General features: G+C 35.0%; 3 protein-coding genes across 3 annotated transcripts; 2 read left to right on the forward strand and 1 right to left on the reverse strand.

Moving 5' to 3' along the window:
- The first annotated feature begins 103 nt into the window (after positions 1–103).
- LOC125077891 (protein PTCD3 homolog, mitochondrial) lies at positions 104–7825 on the forward strand. Its single transcript, XM_047690004.1, has 15 exons — positions 104–232; positions 311–493; positions 579–807; positions 1118–1341; positions 1668–1764; positions 2091–2252; positions 2452–2626; positions 2914–3044; positions 3258–3376; positions 3891–3975; positions 4207–4348; positions 4429–4537; positions 6791–6983; positions 7236–7417; positions 7688–7825. Exons 1-15 carry the CDS (start codon positions 207–209, stop codon positions 7770–7772), a joined length of 2142 nt encoding a protein of 713 aa, XP_047545960.1. The 5' UTR covers positions 104–206; the 3' UTR covers positions 7773–7825.
- Positions 7826–8218: 393 nt separating this feature from the next.
- On the forward strand, positions 8219–9452 carry LOC125077953. The gene is made up of 2 exons (XM_047690087.1): positions 8219–8225; positions 8644–9452. Exons 1-2 carry the CDS (start codon positions 8219–8221, stop codon positions 9450–9452), a joined length of 816 nt encoding a protein of 271 aa, XP_047546043.1.
- Positions 9179–15754, reverse strand: LOC125077540 (protein PF3D7_1417600-like). The gene is made up of 2 exons (XM_047689448.1): positions 15598–15754; positions 9179–15512 (listed from the first exon to the last, which is right to left on the reverse strand). Exons 1-2 carry the CDS (start codon positions 15643–15645, stop codon positions 9600–9602), a joined length of 5961 nt encoding a protein of 1986 aa, XP_047545404.1. The 5' UTR covers positions 15646–15754; the 3' UTR covers positions 9179–9599.
- Between the last annotated feature and the right edge of the window lie 2798 nt (positions 15755–18552).

Consider the following 18552-nt stretch of genomic DNA (forward strand, 5'->3'; position numbering starts at 1 on the left):
TTTCGGTTTCGATTAGTTTCAGTTTATCGATATTTTCAAAATTTGACAACTACTTGATCTTTTTGACACTTAAAGTCACAGTGACAATGACATTTCAGCTGTCGGACTGACATCAAAGTTTAGGTTATATTAAAGTTTGCATTTTCCAGGATCTAAGAAAATATCACTGAAAAGTAACATAAATATAGCTAAAAAAAATAATTTAAATGTATTCGAACATCATTATACCAAGGTGACGATGGTGCTCAATATATGTAATATATTTTACTAAATGTTTTTCAATAATGCATTTTTTATTTTTCATTTATAGGCAATGGTCCAGGCTCGCTTGTGTATGTCGCTCTGTTGCTTCAATAGAAGGTCAAAAACTTCCTCAAACGAGTATATCTAGTGATGGCATTTCTCCGCCACCTCGTATACCCAGAGGTCCGACTGATATCTTGCAAGCTCTAGCTGCAACCGTCGGAAATGACCCTACCGCAGCCCATTACAAGTAACCTATATATATACGACTTAATATATTTTTCTTGTATGGCGTCGTATAAATATTTAATTATATATATATAATAAATTTTTAGATATCACGATGATCCATTTCTCATCCCACTGTCAAATTTCCGTAAACGAGCATATGCCTTATCAGCGGAGGCAGGCAGAAAAGCAGCTGCTTGGATCAGGGATGAGCATGCAAATCTTTTTACTACAAGAGAATGGGATCCACCAATGAAAATGAAAACCCCATACTTTAATGCTGACCCACAAATTCCAGCATATGCTCCTAAACCATTTTATAATGATGAAAGCACTGTAAGTATATATTTAATACTAGCACATAACGAAAAGCAACATGGTATAATATGCTATTTTGGCCACAAAATAAAAACCACATTCTTCTTAGAATATTTTTTTATTCCTTAAGTGTTATTTTTATAAATTTATAAAATGTAAGTTATAATTTTTATTTGATATTATTCTTCCATAATAATAATAATCAATATTTAATGTAATAATAATTAAAATGATGTAGGGACTAGCTTAATTATTTCATTCGGAATAACACTAAGAAGGCATACTACATTATACTATATATAACTATACTTAATTTTCAACCTTTCAGGTCACAGAAATTGACTTAAAATACACAATAGATAATGCACTTATAGAAGATGCAATTAAAGTATTCGAACTCCTTGGTGGAGAATCAGGTTTAAGCAGTGAATTAAAACTATCATTCCTCCAGCTTCTTTGCTTTTACAATGAGAAGGAACCTGTTGCATTGGAATGGGTTGAAGAGAGATGGTTTGCTGCAGCCACAAGGGAAAGACATGCTACTACCTGGAAGTAAGAAGTCCCAAGTATAAAAATCTTAGTAATACAAAATTAATTATAATTTACAAGCTGTATGGGTTAAACCTAAACTCGTAGGTGTGGGTGGGAGTCAACTCATGGAAATATTTGTGTTAAGCACATCATGGTATTAGATTAAGCCCCTCGGCAATATTTAAGAAATAGAAGTGTCAGATGATCTTGGAGTATTATAAAACAGATGTTGCAAACTAAAAGTTAATTATCTAAGGGCAGAAGACTGAGCATATAACTATTGTTATTACAATCCAACTTAACATTGTCTCTTAATTTATGGTTAAATCTAAGTTTTTTCTGCACAGATTGGGTGGTCTAGCTGACAAAATTTTCACATCTATGGAACCAAAAACACCTGAAGCGTATTGTGCTATTATACAAGGAATGGCAAAGTATTTTCAGGTAAAAATAAATATTTGAAAACATTCTTTCTCTTTGAATAAGTACTGAAGTTATAGACTATAAGGAATACAATTTTAAATTTTATATAATCAATTTTATTTAATCAACATGTTATGTTTTATCCTTTGTTTTTTTTGTATTTTAAATCTATTACCATTTCAGTATCATGCCATTGAGTATACAAATGATAAGTTTTATGAAAAAAACTATTCAAAAAAATTATAACAATTTCGATGTACACATGACGGTAGACAGGTCTAATAGTCACTGGACTAATAAGTTTAATCACTAAATTATATGTAATATAATTATTAATATATTTTTAGGCTGAACGCGCTTATGCCTTGACGCAAGAAGCAAAAGAGAAAGGAATTCCTCTGTCCACTAGTGTATATAATTCTCTGTTGGGTTGTATTGGTTTTCTAAAGGAAGGTGTATCTTTACGTATTGAAGCTTTGAAGGGTTTGCTGGTTGAAATGGATGAACAGGTAATTCCTTCTTTTGTTAGTTCCTTGGTTCCAGGTAGTTCCTTGTTTTGTGTTAATTTTGACAATAATCATGGTACTCTAGTGCAGTTTCATATAGCAAAATAATATTCTACATATGTAGGTTTCCTCATAACATTGAAATCCATGCATTCTCTCTTTTAAATGATATAATGTTACTTTATTACTAACTCTTTTTTAGGGATTGTCACCAAATTCAGAGACACTAACAGCGTGCCTGAAGTCCCTGTCGGCTTGGGGGGGCGGCAAGACGCTGCAGGGCGTGGCGCTGCAGACCGTGGCCGAGTTCCGCCAGCTCGGCATCGAGCCCAGTCTGTCCGCCTACTACTACTTGCTATGCCTGTTTTGCAAGGACCGTGAGTACATTTCTACTATAAACTTTTGTACATTTTACTATAACACTACTGCTTCTCTACATACCTTGTTTGTGTAGTTGCATGATACATGCAAATATAGGTCTCCTAAATGTCTCCTTACATCCCACACGAGATCAATTATAAACAAATTAAACACATGAAATAACAGTGGTGCTTGCATGGGTTTGAACTCATATTCTTCAATTAAGATGCATCAACTGTTTACGGTAACAACTGTATTTACTATACAGGTAAATAAATTAAACATGATTGTGTATTGTTCACAGAGGGACCAAAAATTGACATATTAACAAATATAATAGCAGATCTAGAAAAGAGAGAATCATTGGAACCCACAGAAGCCATGGATACCAACTTCTTTATAACCGCTATGGGAGTTTGCAGCAACCACTTGCAGGTACACTTTAGGCTTATAGCAACCTTAAATATATCTCCCATTATCATAATTGTCCTGATTCTCAACAGCCGTGGAGATATTATTGTCTATCAATTAAAATTAGTTTAAATTATAGTACATATGTATTTAATCTTTTCCAGCAATAACAGAATCTAGATATAATAAAAACTATTATTTACTTTCCTTATATAAATATTATAATATTATTTACAGGATATAAACTTAGCAGAAAGATTACACGCATTGTTAATGAAGGACGATAATTACAAACTAGTAGGAGACGCTTACAAGGAGAGTATATATTACAGGCACTTCGTGACTGTTGCCTGCAGGTGAGTTACTATTGCTAATATATAACGATCTGCCACGCTGGACTAGTGACTTACATATAAACTCACTGACTGTGAAGTCATGGATTCAAATCCTAGATCATCCTATAAAAAGTTATTGAGTTTTTCCATTGAGAAATTAGTTTTTGAACGCTGCTGTTGCAAAATTTACCCTCAAAATATCTGTGATCAAAGTTGGTAAAGGAAATTATCAACTTTTTTTTGTTTTAAAATTACGATTTAACATTAAATCTTTGTATATTTATTGATGCTTAACATCCTTCCACTCGCCTACAATTTGGCAGTTAGTTTGTGAAAAGGGACGGAAGTGTGTAACTAGAAGCCGGGGAAGCGCGAGCTATTTGATTTGACCAAGGAGCGCGCGTTGCGAGTCTCGGTTGTCTGCTGGTAGCGACCCGACGCGTAATATTAAGATTTAAATAGTTAGTTTATTGTATATTTAACAATAGGTATATTTTTTTTTAGTTTAACAAATGAACTTATGATTTAATTTTAGATTCGCGCCGTTCGAAAGAACGACGCAGCTGCTGGATACGTTGATACCGAATATATACGTTCCGGAGCCGTCGGTAATGGAGGAGGTACGGGGATGCTAGTCAATTAATAATACTCGTGTCCGTTTCAATTGTTACTTAGAATCTTTCGGAACGCACTGTAGTCAATTTGCTCGTTACACGATTGAGGTATTCCTTTAATAAAAATGCTAAGAAAGTAGATAGACTAGGAAGTAAGTTACTGCTTGTCACCGGCTAGCACCAAAAGCAGTCTCGGCGCCGTGGTGAGTGTGGCGTGACGGGCGATGTCCTCCGCAGATCCTGAAGGCGCTGGAGCTGCAGGGCGCGGGCGCGCGGCTGGCGGCGGCGTGGCGGGAGCTGCTCGTGTTCGGCCACGCCGCCCGCGCGCGCCTCGTGGAGCGCCTGCTGCGCGCGCTGAGCTGCTGCTACCACGACCAGGGTGAGTCCTCGGCCGGCGCTGGCCATCTGCGGTGTCTAGGGAACCGACCAGTGTACGTTTTGTTGTCTGTCCTCTTTTAGACGACGAGGTGAAGGAAAAAATGCAGACCGTCGCAGCGGACATCCTGAAGTACGGTGAGCTGGCCGAGGAGCGCGAGGAGAGGGAGGATCGCAGATCTCCCACGCAGAAGTGAGTTCCCTTCGGTCGACCCGTGGGTGCATAACTGTGGACCTGTTTTGCATTGCGCTTGTGCCGACTGGCCCAAAATGTTGTATGAAATACTATATACTCACTTTTCCACCATTCTGAACTAATTTATTACATTTACACGTTAACTAGATTCTTGAATTGTACGTACAGTAGTAATACCCTACAAATTCAAATGTCTTTGTTCGACATAGAATTCACTTTTTTTAATGAATGTAAAAATTCTAGCATCTCTAATCTCAGACCTGAGAAAAACTGGTGAAAGAAATTCAGCGAATTTTTATTTATCTTTCTTTACGTATTTGTGTTTTGAAACATGTTCCAAATAAATTAAATTCTATGACAATAGAGGTCTCTAGCACCTGTTTTAACTTTAATCGAAACAAAATAGTCAACATAGAATTAATAATAAAATTGTAAACCTGGTGTACCAAACTATTCAAGGAATGGTAGAGAAGGACCAAGAAGTTGAATTATTTTTCGGTTGATCCAAAGCAGTCTTCCAGAGTTCAGGACGACGCATTATGCGTAGGACGGAAAAGTCGTGTTAAAACCGGTGCCAACTCAGGAGCACATATCCGTAGCTCAATCAAAGGGGATGATGTTGGGTCTACTCGAATTTTGGATATCCAAGGAACGAAGTGCTTTGCGAACTGCATTTTGCCGGAATTTAACCTCCAGCATCGTTGTTGGTGGAGACTTTCCATGGTCACCCGTTGAGTTGAGTTGGACGCGAAGCGAGAGAGCCATGAGAGTTATAGGCCAGAGAGAGGCCTGTCATGTGATGAAAAAGAAGGCTGAGAAATTCCCCAAGACAGCCTTAGCGAGATACCAGAGCGCACTTGTTCCTGAAGGGAGGTTCACCAGTCTCTCGCCATTTGTGCCAATGTTCTTCGTCTTCGTTTATAATGATGGATTTGAAGGACCTATAGGCAGATTTATATGCCTTTCTGGATGGGCTAGTATATACATCACGAGACGCCTACCAAGCCTGGGCTAACGTATCGGTTTTCGGCGTAGGGCCGTTTTGCAATGTGCAAGTAAACAAACCAAGTTTGGGACTTGCCATCGATATGCACAGCAGAATACTTAATGAAAAGTTCCATACCCTAAAGCAAAACATCAGCGACACAGTCGGCAACAACGTTTGAATCATCTGGCGAGAAACAAATCTGCCCCCATGAGTAAGATGCAAAAGAGGACCACATCCCATCCCAATGACCGCTGACCTGTGTCACACTAATCTGCAGCCCACAAAGCGAGGCCATGAGCAACATGCAACCGGCAGTGTACTCTGAACGACAGACGACAGACGACAGATCGACGGTAACCTGGTAGTCGTCCAGATGAGAAGTCAGCAAAAAATCCAACAGAGAAATATCCGGTATTCGCGTTGGCGAGACAACCAGTTGTGTCAAATCATATGCTAAAGCGAAGTCAAGAACAGATCTACGCGCATAATCGGTAGTGCGTGATCCAAGTTCGGCATCTTGTCATGTAATAATTGACGTCATTTTATTTAAAAAATTGACGATATATTATCGGCAAACAATACAATCTCATGTTTATCTCCGACCAGACATGGCAAATTATTTACGTAAATGAGGAAGAGTAATGGACCAAAAATAGATCCCTGAGGGACGCCCACGTTTGCTAGAGACTATCTCTTACCATTTACATTACGCTCTGAACTCATATGTTAAGGTACCAAATCAGAAGACTGAGAGTGGCGTTTTTCAAAGATCTTGCTAAGAGTTGGCGATACAGAGATAGGTCTATAGTATATGTCGAAAACATTGGCAGTGTTGAAATCAAATCAGACATTATATTCTTAAAAAAATATATTTAATAAGGTAGAAATGAGTGATTTGGTAGCTGAATTCTTTTCAAAAACAAATGCAACATCCCGATCTGAACTATTTGACTTATTGTCAATAATCAAATTAAACTCGGAAATGTTGCCTTTGTCTCTTAGAGTTTCACTACCAATACTCAGATAATTAGTAAGTACAACGTGTTATTTTAATATTATTTGCACATTTTAAATTTTACTTCTTACGTGCAAAGAACGAATCGTATTTCTTTACCGTGGAACGCACGCGCTCAAATAGTTTGGAGCGAGCGCTAACATAATCAATAAAGGAGGTTCGATTGTATGATCTTCGATTCGAAAGATCCCACAATCGTTTCCTCTTGCTCCATCCATCGTCACCCCGACTGACCCCCCACGCGCAGACTGTCGGCGCGCGCGCTGTCCGACGTGCTGGAGCTGTGCGCCGACGCGCGCTGCGACGCGGCGTGGGTCGCCGTCGGCGCCGCGCTGCGCCGCCTGCGCGCCGACGCCGCCGAGCCCGCGCCCGCCGCGCGCGCCGCGCTCGCCGCGCTCGCCCCGCGCGCCGCCCGCCACGCGCACCACGCGCTCGCCGCGGTGAGCCCGCCCTCCTACACACCCGCCCTCCCCTTCTGTCTCCTCGCTTTGACTATTTTAATGGAAAATTACTACGCCCTTTAAGTGTAAGAGTGAGAAATCTTCAACATATCATATATTTGTTAATAAAACTTCGAGAAGATTTTAATGTCAGTTTTCTACTGTCGGTCTACTTCCAAACGACAAAATTTTGAACTGACTGGACTATTCCAGCTAGCTATATCTTATAATTGTATTTTGATCACATTCCAGACGACAGTTTCGTACCTAGCCGAGTGCGGATTCGAGGAAGCAATTCCAGCGAGTATTGAAACTCTAAGTGTGATACTGAACCGAACCACAGAGGAGGTAGGGAAACTTCTGGAAGAGAATAAATCATCTCTGACGACATCGCTACAACCCGCAGCGTTAGAAATCGCGCAGGCGTACCACACGTAAGAGTCCACTTTTGTTCATATCATTACTAACAATATCTAACTATACATCACTGTCATTATTTGTTTTATATTTTTAAATTAATAAATATATATAATTTTAATAAGTTTTTTCTTATCTATTGGGACGAAAAAGACCCATCAGGCAGATATGGGTTAACAATATTTGTTTAATTTAAACATGATGAATATTTATATCTAATAATATATATGATCTAAATATCTTTATTTGTGCGTGTAATTAATTAATTTTATATGATTGTTCATCAGAGCCAAGACCGGAACACCATTACGAGATTTGGAATCATCGACAAGTTCTGACAGTGACAGCGAGTCTTCTTCCGATGATGATTAAACATTATTATTATAAATATAGAATAAAATTTAGTATTACAATAAAACGCATTTAGATATTATAAACAGTATTTTATTTTCATCTCATTCTTATACCCGATATTAAATGAAAATTATACAATAATATTATAATCATCTAAGTATGTGTTAATAAATTAATTGTAACAAATTTGTGTATCTATCAATACAGCATAATTTCAAACATGATAATTCATTTTAATCATAGAAACATTTACAAGATCAACACAACTTTGTTATTCATAAAATTTTTCAACAAATATTTAAACTAGTTCGACTTCCTGAATTATTCATTCGAGATACGCGTAAACGGAAAAAAATAGTTGTACAGTAAACAAAGTAAACACGAAAACGCACGTGAGGCTCAACTAACCGTGACACGGTGTGCTATTGACACAAAATCCGCACATGGAGGTGCTAAAAGTCATAATGGACCGTGACATGAAAAGTTTGAAAAGAAAGCCTGTCTCCGTTAGTCACTCTTCGCTAGTCTTGCAGTCATCTTGACTGAGAAGATACTATAAACGACTCAAGCTTAAACACAGCGCCGTGAAAATGTTTAAAAATTTCCTGTTATTTATTGTAAGTAATTTAAATTTTAAGTAATGTACTCGTTTTCATATCAAGTTTGCTGTTTCGTTAGTAAAAGGGCAAATTACGAGTTGATTTTATAATAAATTACAATATATTATAAGTAGTTTAAATAAAATTATTTTGTAAATCTTACGAAATAAATGTGAAAGTGACATTGTTTGTTTGTTCTGCGTATTCGATACGACATCGACAAATTAACACGTGACTTGGGGCATGGCTCATGACTTGTAACTTTTTTATCTAAATAAATATAATTCGAGAAAGCATAAACAAACCAAATGTGTCGTGTTATGGATTAAATATACATTGTATAAACTTATCTTTTCAGATCCTACTGAAGAGCAGAGCTGTATTTGGGTTTTTCAGTCGTGATAACGTGGAATGTGGCCCTTATGGTTTTGTTTGCGACGGAATATCAAAAGTAAGATTATGCGATGGTGATAAATTACTAGGACCCACTTTTCTCTGCCCAGCTAACACCATTTGCAATGAGGAGTCTAGTGATCTGTGCGAGAATGTTATAAACTATATTGATTCTTCTATTACCAAGAACGTTCGGTGCCATCGCAGTGAAAGATTAGCTGATCCAACTGTCCCTAATTGCAAAGGCTACATTCTGTGCATTCCTAACAAAAATCGCTTTCAGGGTATCAAATTTAAATGTTCAGGAAATACTATATTTAATGGTTATACTCGCGCGTGTACCTCTCCGGAAAAATACAAATGCCCACTAGTCAACACAACGAAGACCAAACCCCAATTATATGGTGAATATAATACAAAGGCGAATACATATCGCGACAATAGTTTCCAGAGCTCGAATGCTGCTGGTCATAGACCTATAGATTGCAAAAACTACAAATTTACGTTAACTCAAGATACTAGTCCTGTTCGATCCACATACTTTTGCCCTTCAAAACCGGTAAGTGGCGAAAATTCTATTCGATGCACTGTATTTTCTAATCATTTTTGTATGACCCTAGAAAAGGATGTCGAAGATCAATTCATTCAAAGAACAAGTGCGGCATATCGGATGCCACGGAAGTTTCTGGCCGGTCAGCAACAATAGAGTATAAATGTATGTTTATACCATATATAAATGCATAAGACTGAAATAAATGGATACAAACGAAAGGTGTTTTCTTATTTACAATTAGTACTTTTTATTTATATGTTATTATTATTTAATTTGTTTTATCTACTTGATCATTAAATTTTAACACTCGTAGCTATCCGCATCCACACATTTCCTTTTTTCTTTATTAAAAACTTCGTCTGAACTGCACTTTTTAATTTTACGACGGAACTTCGACTTGGAACTTTTTCTGCAAAGGAAATATTTTCTGCAATCATCTGGATATTCAAACTTTCCTTCTTTTTCACATTCAAATCGTATTTCATAATTTTCTGAGTACGAATTATCGTCCGATTTTATTTCCTTGGTACTTTTGTCACTGGTGGTGTTGGAACTATTTTCAATCGAGGACGTATCCACAGAACATTGTATATTATCTTTATTTAAATGATAACCTTTCTGGCATTGTAATTTAAATCTAACGTAACCGTCTAATTTCTTAACGCAAATATAATAAAAGTTTTCTGATAAAACGTCAACAAACCTTCCTGAAGATATACATTTAAATTGGTTGTTTCTTATACAATGTGAGAGATTATTCGTACATTGTTTTCTTATTTCACTGAAAACAGTATCTTCTGGACACATTCCAATAATCGGTTGAAGCTTTCCTATACAAATATAAAATTTATTGCAATTACTTTTATCAGAATATTTTCCACGATGGCGACCTTCGCATGTGAATTGTTCTAGTAGTGGTGTCGCCCGGTTACCGCTATGAATCAAACTTTTCACCGTACTCGTTGGTATTGGTGTAGTTTTAACAATGTTCGATAATTGTACATTATCTCTTGATGATAAATTTAGATTTAAATCTGCTTGTAATAACTTTAACGTTTTATTTATGTTCATTCCATTTTCTGTGAAAGGACTAGTACTGTTGTTTGTTTTATCTAAGAGTGCTACAATATTATCATTATTTTCGTTTTCATTATGTTTCAATTTACTTTCATTGTTTAATTGTTTTAGATTTTGTGTTAGCTCAAAGTTAAAAGCAGGTTTATTTTCAAGTGTAGGCAGGGTTTTAGTATTACTTAATGCATTAGCACCTGATTCACTTTTTATTTTATCAATATTTTGTGTCAATGTAACGTTATTTAGCATTCCAATTATATTTGCTTCGTTATTTATAACTTCGATGTTGTTCGTTGTCATTGTTACATTTTTGTGATGTTTGTTTATATTGCTTATTGTACTTGATGAATTATTATCGTTTTTGTTGAGAATTTCCACACTAGAAATTGCTTGTGCAATATTTTTAAGATTTGGGGCAAGATTTACAGTAGTATCGACATTCAAACTATTTTCAAAAGCTGTACTACTAGTTTTCGTTAGAAATGGTGAAGATTGAATAATAGCATCTGAAATAAATTCTGTTTCATTTTTGCTTAATTTTAAATCTTGTATATTATTTTCAGATGCATTATGAGGTGTGGATAGTAAGCCACTGTCGACATATTCAATGTCTACAAATAATTTTGAATTTGTAGCATTTTGCTGGTCATTCGGTTCAGCTATGGTTAAATGTTCTTGGTAAATGTATGGATTAGTTGTTCCTACAGTATAAGAAATGACAGAATCATATGTTTTCGTCGGCTCTTTATACTTGGTTAAGCTTAAATTGGAACTAACAGGGATCATTACAGTTTCAGTTGTACTAATAAGTTCGCTAGTCTCTGTATTCACATCAACACTTTTATTTTCGTATGTTTTTAATGTTATGAGTTTATGTGTTTGTATTGGTAAATTTGCTCCAATTACATCCTCACCATTAATCATTTCATTATTTACAGTAATATTTACATCACGTAAAGGTAAATTGAAAATTTTGTTCATCTCTTTTTTCTGCGTGGTATTTAATTTTTTTTCTACTATATTTTGATTAACACTAGATTTAACTAGGTCATTGTTATTAAAAATATCATTATTATTTATTAAATCTTCCACAACTACTTCATTTTCGTTCACGTATGAGTCACTTGAATTGTTTAATATTGTGTCTGTTGAAATACTTAATGCTGGAGAATGTATGTTTAATTGGCCGTAAGTAATGTTTGGTGAATTTATGAATACACCAGTTTTTTCTCCATTAGCTATATTTTCCGATATATTGTTTCTATTAGAATAAAAATCATTCAATTTCTCTTTTTCGTACATCTCTATTTTTTTATTTGGATCTATAGTTGTAGTATCTATTAATAACACGGTTCTGTTTTCATTCGTGCTTAAGACTGTAAGGTTAGAACTTATGGAATCTCTGTTATCTTTATCAAATGTTTCAATTCTTGCACTCGTATTGGGGTAGTTAGTAAATATTCTGTTACTCATATCAAGATTGAAATCAGACGAAGATGGTATTTCTATGGTTGTGATATTCTTGATATGTATTTTAGGATTAGCACCTATTGTTGGTTGAAAATATTTAGGAGTTGGAGTATATTGAGTATTTATCGTGGGAGTGGAATTGAAATTAATATTTAATGGCGTAGTATTGATCAAGGGTGGATTTGTAGCAAACGTAAAAGCTGTATCTGATACTGTAAGATTTGTGTTATACAAGTCTGCTTTTAAAGTAGTATCTGCAGTCGTATCTTTAAAAACTAAGGTGGTGTTATTATTATTAAAACCTACACTACTTATATTTTCTGCATTAGTATTTTTGTAATTTGCAGGTAGCTTATCATTACTTATAGTAGTTAGGTCTACAATTGTTTCTTTATACATAGTATCGTTGGTTACATTACTTTCAGGTAAGTTTGTAAAAGAGATATCCTTTAAATTACCCATCAGAGATATGTAATTAAGCGTAGAAAAAATACTATCATTATTTAGAACTTTAAGATTAGATGCTTTTAAATCTGCTTCGGTTAAACTTAAAATTTCAATCTCTGAAGTTGTATTAGATTTCATCATATCTTTTGTCAACGATTCATTACTAGCGATTACTTCAGTATCTAATATTTCTGATAAAATGTCATCATGAGGTGTAACCAGAGGATTTATAACATCATACTTATTTTCCATTTCAATTAATTGATCATCTGGTATTTGATTTGGAAATTGACTTACCGAATCGGTAGCATATATTGAGCTTGTTACGATATTTTCAGAATTTTGCCAATCGTTGTTATTCCTAGTGAGCGAAGTTAAATCAACAAACTTGTTAGGTACAGTACTACTTTCTACAGACTTAGTAGAAGGCGAACCAGAATATGACGAAACTAATGTAAATAAAGTTTCTGTTTTATTTTGTTCGTCTACATTTATTGTAAAACCATTCCTGCCATTAAAAACATTATCTGTCGATACTTTACGTAAATTATTTTCTGTGTCAGAATATATTTGTCTAATTACAGGTATAGTAATATCACTTTTAATATCGTCGCTACTACTTACAGTTTCTGTGACATTTAGCACCAGGTTAGTTGTAGGATCACTACCGACTGTTGTGGTAGAAGTTGTCAAAATATCTCCATCTTTTATCCATCCATTTATTGGATCTAATGTATGTAAATTAGCTGTAATGGTAGGTTTTAATGAATTTGGTAAAGAAATACTTACATAATTTGGAATATTTAAATTGCTTGAAACAGTCATTGGTGTCGTTGAGGTATTGGAATGACTTAAGAAACTTGTGGTTTCACTGGAATATGAAATTGGATTTCTAACAATTTCACTAGAAGAGAATGATAATCGTCTTTCTTTGTTTGTGTAAACATGCTCATTGTTATTACCATATAAACTGCTGTTATTTAGTACAAGGGCGTCTATATTTAATTCCGTTGTACCTTGAATAGTTTTAGATAAAGATAACTCATCACTTATCAACGTTATACTTTTATTTAATGTGGCATTTAGTATAGTATCATTCAACGTTATCTTTGCATTCACGGTTGAATCGTCATTAGTATTCGTCACAGTAGCACTATCACTTACATCACTTATTTTATTATAATTAATGTTATTTGCACTGCTCGAATTTACTTGATTTAATTTGTCATTCGATGATGTTGATGGAATAAAATTAAAAGTAACGTTGTTGATAAGTTGGTTACTTGTGGCAATCGTAGTCGCACTTAAATTATATGTATAGTTTTCAAGGGCAAATGTAGTAACATCAGCATTATCCCAAGTTAATGTTGTGTCTAATTCTGAAAGTTCGTTGTTTACATCACGCTGTAGTGTAGAAGGTAGAGTGGTCGTTACTTGATATTCGTAACTTGCACTTTTGAAATACACTTGATTTAATGTCTCATCCGATGTCGTTGATGCAATAAAATTAGAATTATCGTTGTTGATAAATTCGTAACTTGTAGTAATCGTAGTCGCACTTGAATTATATATATCGTTTTCAGGGGCAAATGAAGTAACATCATATTTTCCCCAAGCAGATGGTGTACCCATTTTTGGCGATTCGTTAGTTACATCACTCAGTTGTGTAGAAGGGTGAGTGCTCGGTATTTGATATTGATCACGTAAATCGCTTGTTTCATTATATTTCAAGCTATTTGCAATAAGATTAGAAGTATCGTTTTCGATAAATTCCTTATTTGTGGATATCGTAGTCGCACTTGAATTATATGTGTCGTTTTCAGGGGCAAATGTAGTAACAACAAAATTATCCCAAGCTGATGTGGTATCCAATTCTGACAGTTCGTTGATTACATCATTCTGCTGTGTAGAAGGGAGACTGGTCGTTACTTGATATTCATCAAGTAAATCACTAGATTTATTATGTTTAAAGTTATTTGCACTGCTGGAATACACTTGGTTTAATATGCCATCCGATGTTGTCGTCGATATAAAATTAGAAGTATCGTTGTTGATAAATTCGTAACTTGTGCCAATCATGGTCGCACTTAAACTATACGTATCGTTTTCAGGGGCAAATGTAGTAACATCAACATTATCCCAAACTAATGTTGTGTCCAAGTCTGACAGTTCGTTGACTACATCACTCTGCTGTATAGAAGGGAGAACGGTCGTTACTTGATATTCATCAAGTAAATCACTAGTTTTATTATGTTTAAAGTTATTTGCACTGCTGGAATTCACTGGGTTTAATATACCATCCGATGTTGTCGTCGATATAAAATTAGAAGTATCGTTGTTGATAAATTCGTAACTTGTACCAATCGTGGTCGCACTTAAACTATACGTATCGTTTTCAGGGGCAAATGTAGTAACATTAACATTATCCCAAACTAATGTTGTGTCCAAGTCTGACAGTTCGTTGACTACATCACTCTGCTGTATAGAAGGAATAACGGTCGTTACTTGATATTCATCAAGTAAATCACTAGTTTTATTATGTTTAAAGTTATTTGCACTGCTGGAATACACTTGATTTAATGTGTCATCCGATGTTGTTGAATTAATAAAATTAGAAGTGTTGTTGTTGGTAAACTCAAAACTTTTTTCAAATGTAGTCACGCTTGAATTACTCGTATCATTTTTAACAGCAAGTGTAGCAACGTCGGTCTGCTTTGTAGGTGGAAGAGTGGTCGTTAATTGATATTCATCGCGTAGATCACTTATTTTATCAAATTTAAAGTTATTTGCACTACTTGAATTCACTTGATTTATTGAGTCATCCAATGTTGTTGACGGAATAAAATAAGAAGTATCGTTGTTTATAAATTCATAACTTATGTCAATCGTAGTCCCACCTGAATTATTTGTATCGTTTTCAGGGGCAGATGTAGTAACATCAGTAGCTGATGTTGTGCTTAATTCTGCCAGTACATTCGCTTCATCACTCTGCTGTATAGGAGAAAGAGTGGTCGTCACTTGATATTCGCACTCAAATTTATTAATATCGTTGCACACAGTACTTCTTGGACACGGTATAAGAAACTCGTCTACTGTCCTTGTCACGCCTCCACCTAGATCAACGCATATCTTAAAATGTGTTGAATTCACACAATGAAACGATTTTCCTTTGCAATCAATATTCTCTGTAGATATCAGTGGTAAAGTCAAAATCGTGATAGCCTGAAACAATATATTGATATAAACTTAAAAATAAGTAATTATACAAAATGTATAGTTCAGTTGATTATTTAAAAGTATTTATTACCAGAAGTCCAGGAAAAAATATACAGTTTGCTCCTATGTTGAAAGCCATAGCAGCATTTCTTATTTTATTTCTTTAATATACCGCAAAATAAAACACATGTCCTGCATCGCGTTGTTTTCGAGAGAATAAAAGCAAGATTTTGTCGCAGATAATTTCAATAGTCGCACGAGATTTGTTAACACAAGACACCTCACTTTACACAAACATTTATAGAACATGTTGATTAAGACGACACCGGGTAAATATTGTTGACACTTTATTTCCTGTAATATAATTATTCCCCAGTTCTGCGAACGTTATGATTAAGTTAAGATATTTTATTTTAAATAGATAGATAAGCCTTATTGGTAAACAGTCACCATCGCCCACGGACATTGGCACTAAGTAAGATTATCCACCCTTAAACCAGTTGAGCCGAGATGGCCCAGTGGTTAGAACGCGTGCATCTTAACCGATGATTTCGGGTTCAAACCCAGGCAGGCACCACTGAAATTTCATGTGCTTAATTTGTGTTTATAATTCATCTCGTGCTCGGCGGTGAAGGAAAACATCGTGAGGAAACCTGCATGTGTCTAATTTCAACGAAATTCAGCCACATGTGTATTCCGCCAACCCGCATTGGAGCAGCGTGGTGGAATATGCTCCAAACCTTCCCCTCAAAGGGAGAGGAGGCCTTTATCCCAGCAGTGGGACATTTACGGGCTGCTTATGTTATGTTAACCATTGACAGCGGTGGCCTTACCCATTGCGAGGCTCCGGCCGGTAGGTCTTTGCGAGGCCCCCTGTCCTCGGTGAAAAGTAGGTCTGGTTGTTTGGTTTGGGTATGTGTTATGTTTGACGAGTGATGGTAAAGTAATACAAATAAATAAAAATTGTATACTTTTAAAATATTTTACAAAGAAATTATAATTTTTTAAATTGATGTTTTTGGCGTCTTCCTTAGACTAAAATCGTTTAATAAAGCATGGACCGAGTACTATGCGATTCAAAAACCGATCTTCAAGTGTTTCGAGGCGCGATATATTATGTTCTGAATTAATGAATTAGTTAACTAAATTTATTTTAATTTACTGTTATTTTATAACCTTAATAAATAATTAGGAATCAAAAACAAAAGTTTTAAATATAAAATCTATTTCAATTTTGCTTGGATTTATGCTAGCGGCCCCTGCAAGAGCGAAGCCCCGGGCGATTGCCCCGTTCGTCACCCCCTAAGGCCGCCGCTGCCCATTGATACTTATCACTAACTAAATATTATTATACCTATAATACATATTTAACATAAGAATCGAAACGACTTACTATTACATAAAATTTTAACTAATATTGTTTAAGGATATATCATTTTTGTGAAAAATAATGTTACTGCGTTTTAAAAAATATCGTGGTATGAAAATTTTGTTTTTTCAATTAAATGTGTTATCTTAAAATTTCCTTTTCATTATCAAGATTACAAAACGAATCTAAGCTTATTTCGAAATGAACAAATATTTACGCCCGTGTGGATTTTACCTCAATAACTCAATTACTTACATCACCGTAAATAAATATTTAGTTACATAGTAATCAGATTAAACAAACAAACAACTTCTCTACAGAAATGAGTCTACGGCAAATATGTTTTACACAATCTCTCGGTTAAACTAAATTAGTTTTACTCTACTAAATATGTATCTCTCGCTAATTCTTAATTTTGTGTGACTTTGAAAAACGATATAAAGTAATTTTCATCTTTTAGATAATAAACATATTGAACAAAAGAGGCAGGCAGAGGCAGAACGATAGTTTAAAAAAAACTATTATCACGTATAATGCTAATTACTTTCATACTGTGAATAGACTCGGGAATGTATCGTAACCGTTAAACGGGTTGTACAATTAAAATTATTAGAAAAAAATAATCTCGATTTATAGACAATCATCAGGAATGTATATATTTTAGTATATGTAGATTTGAAATAAATTATCAAAATGAGATTAATTTTATAAGTATTAAAAAATTTATAATCAACATTATATTAAAGGTACCATACACATATACCTACTTGGTGATAGGGCTTCGTGCAAGTGTACGTGCAAGTGTACTTCGTGTACGTTCAGCAAAAAAAAATGAAAATAACAGTAAAAAAATAATGTTTTGAATAGGTAAGTCATATGTTTCGCTCAAATTTAGAAGGTTTTAGACCAATGGGAAGTCACTAGTCGACATAAAACTATAGGACGGAGGGACTGCTTGTTTAAATTGTGAGCGCAGATCTATGTAGAGTTATATATCCCTAAACCATCGTCTGTTATTCTGCCGCCAAATTCTTATTATAAATGTATTAATGCTTCTTATTATAAATGTATATGTTCCACTAAGGAGAGAAAGGCTGGGCAAAAAGCTCTACCCTATATGGAATTTTTAAAACTATTTCATAGTACCGTCTTACTTGGTGGTTGGGTTTTGTGCAAGCCCGTCTGTCAAATATTCTACAGACAAACGGTAGTACTCTAACCTAGATTGAGTGAGCTAGTGACGCATTAGTGATGTAAAGAATGGTTAATATTTATTACATTGTCTATGGGCGGTAGTGACTACTTACCATAAGGTTAACATAATTTGCTCATACGTCAATCTATTTCATAAAAAAAGCATATAAAGTGCCCGGGTGCAAACAATTTTTTGGTGATATCCCGTCCCCTTCTGAAAAGATTTATAAGAGAGCTTCTGAAGCGCCTCACCAATGATTCAAGACTAAGCCGTAATCGGCGGAGTGCGCCCAAGCGCGTGGAGCCTCTGTGCACCCAATGCACCGTAGATTTTCCATTCTAAAGTAACTTACAAAAGAGAACTTAATAATTTATCTATTTATCAAATAACATTGGAAGGAATGAGACACAAATTCGAATGTAAAAATATATTTTTAAGTTAATTAATTATAAATAATATTAATAAATAATGTCATTCATAAT

Source organism: Vanessa atalanta, chromosome 4 (genome assembly GCF_905147765.1).
Source record: "Vanessa atalanta chromosome 4, ilVanAtal1.2, whole genome shotgun sequence".
Lineage (NCBI taxonomy): Eukaryota > Metazoa > Arthropoda > Insecta > Lepidoptera > Nymphalidae > Vanessa > Vanessa atalanta.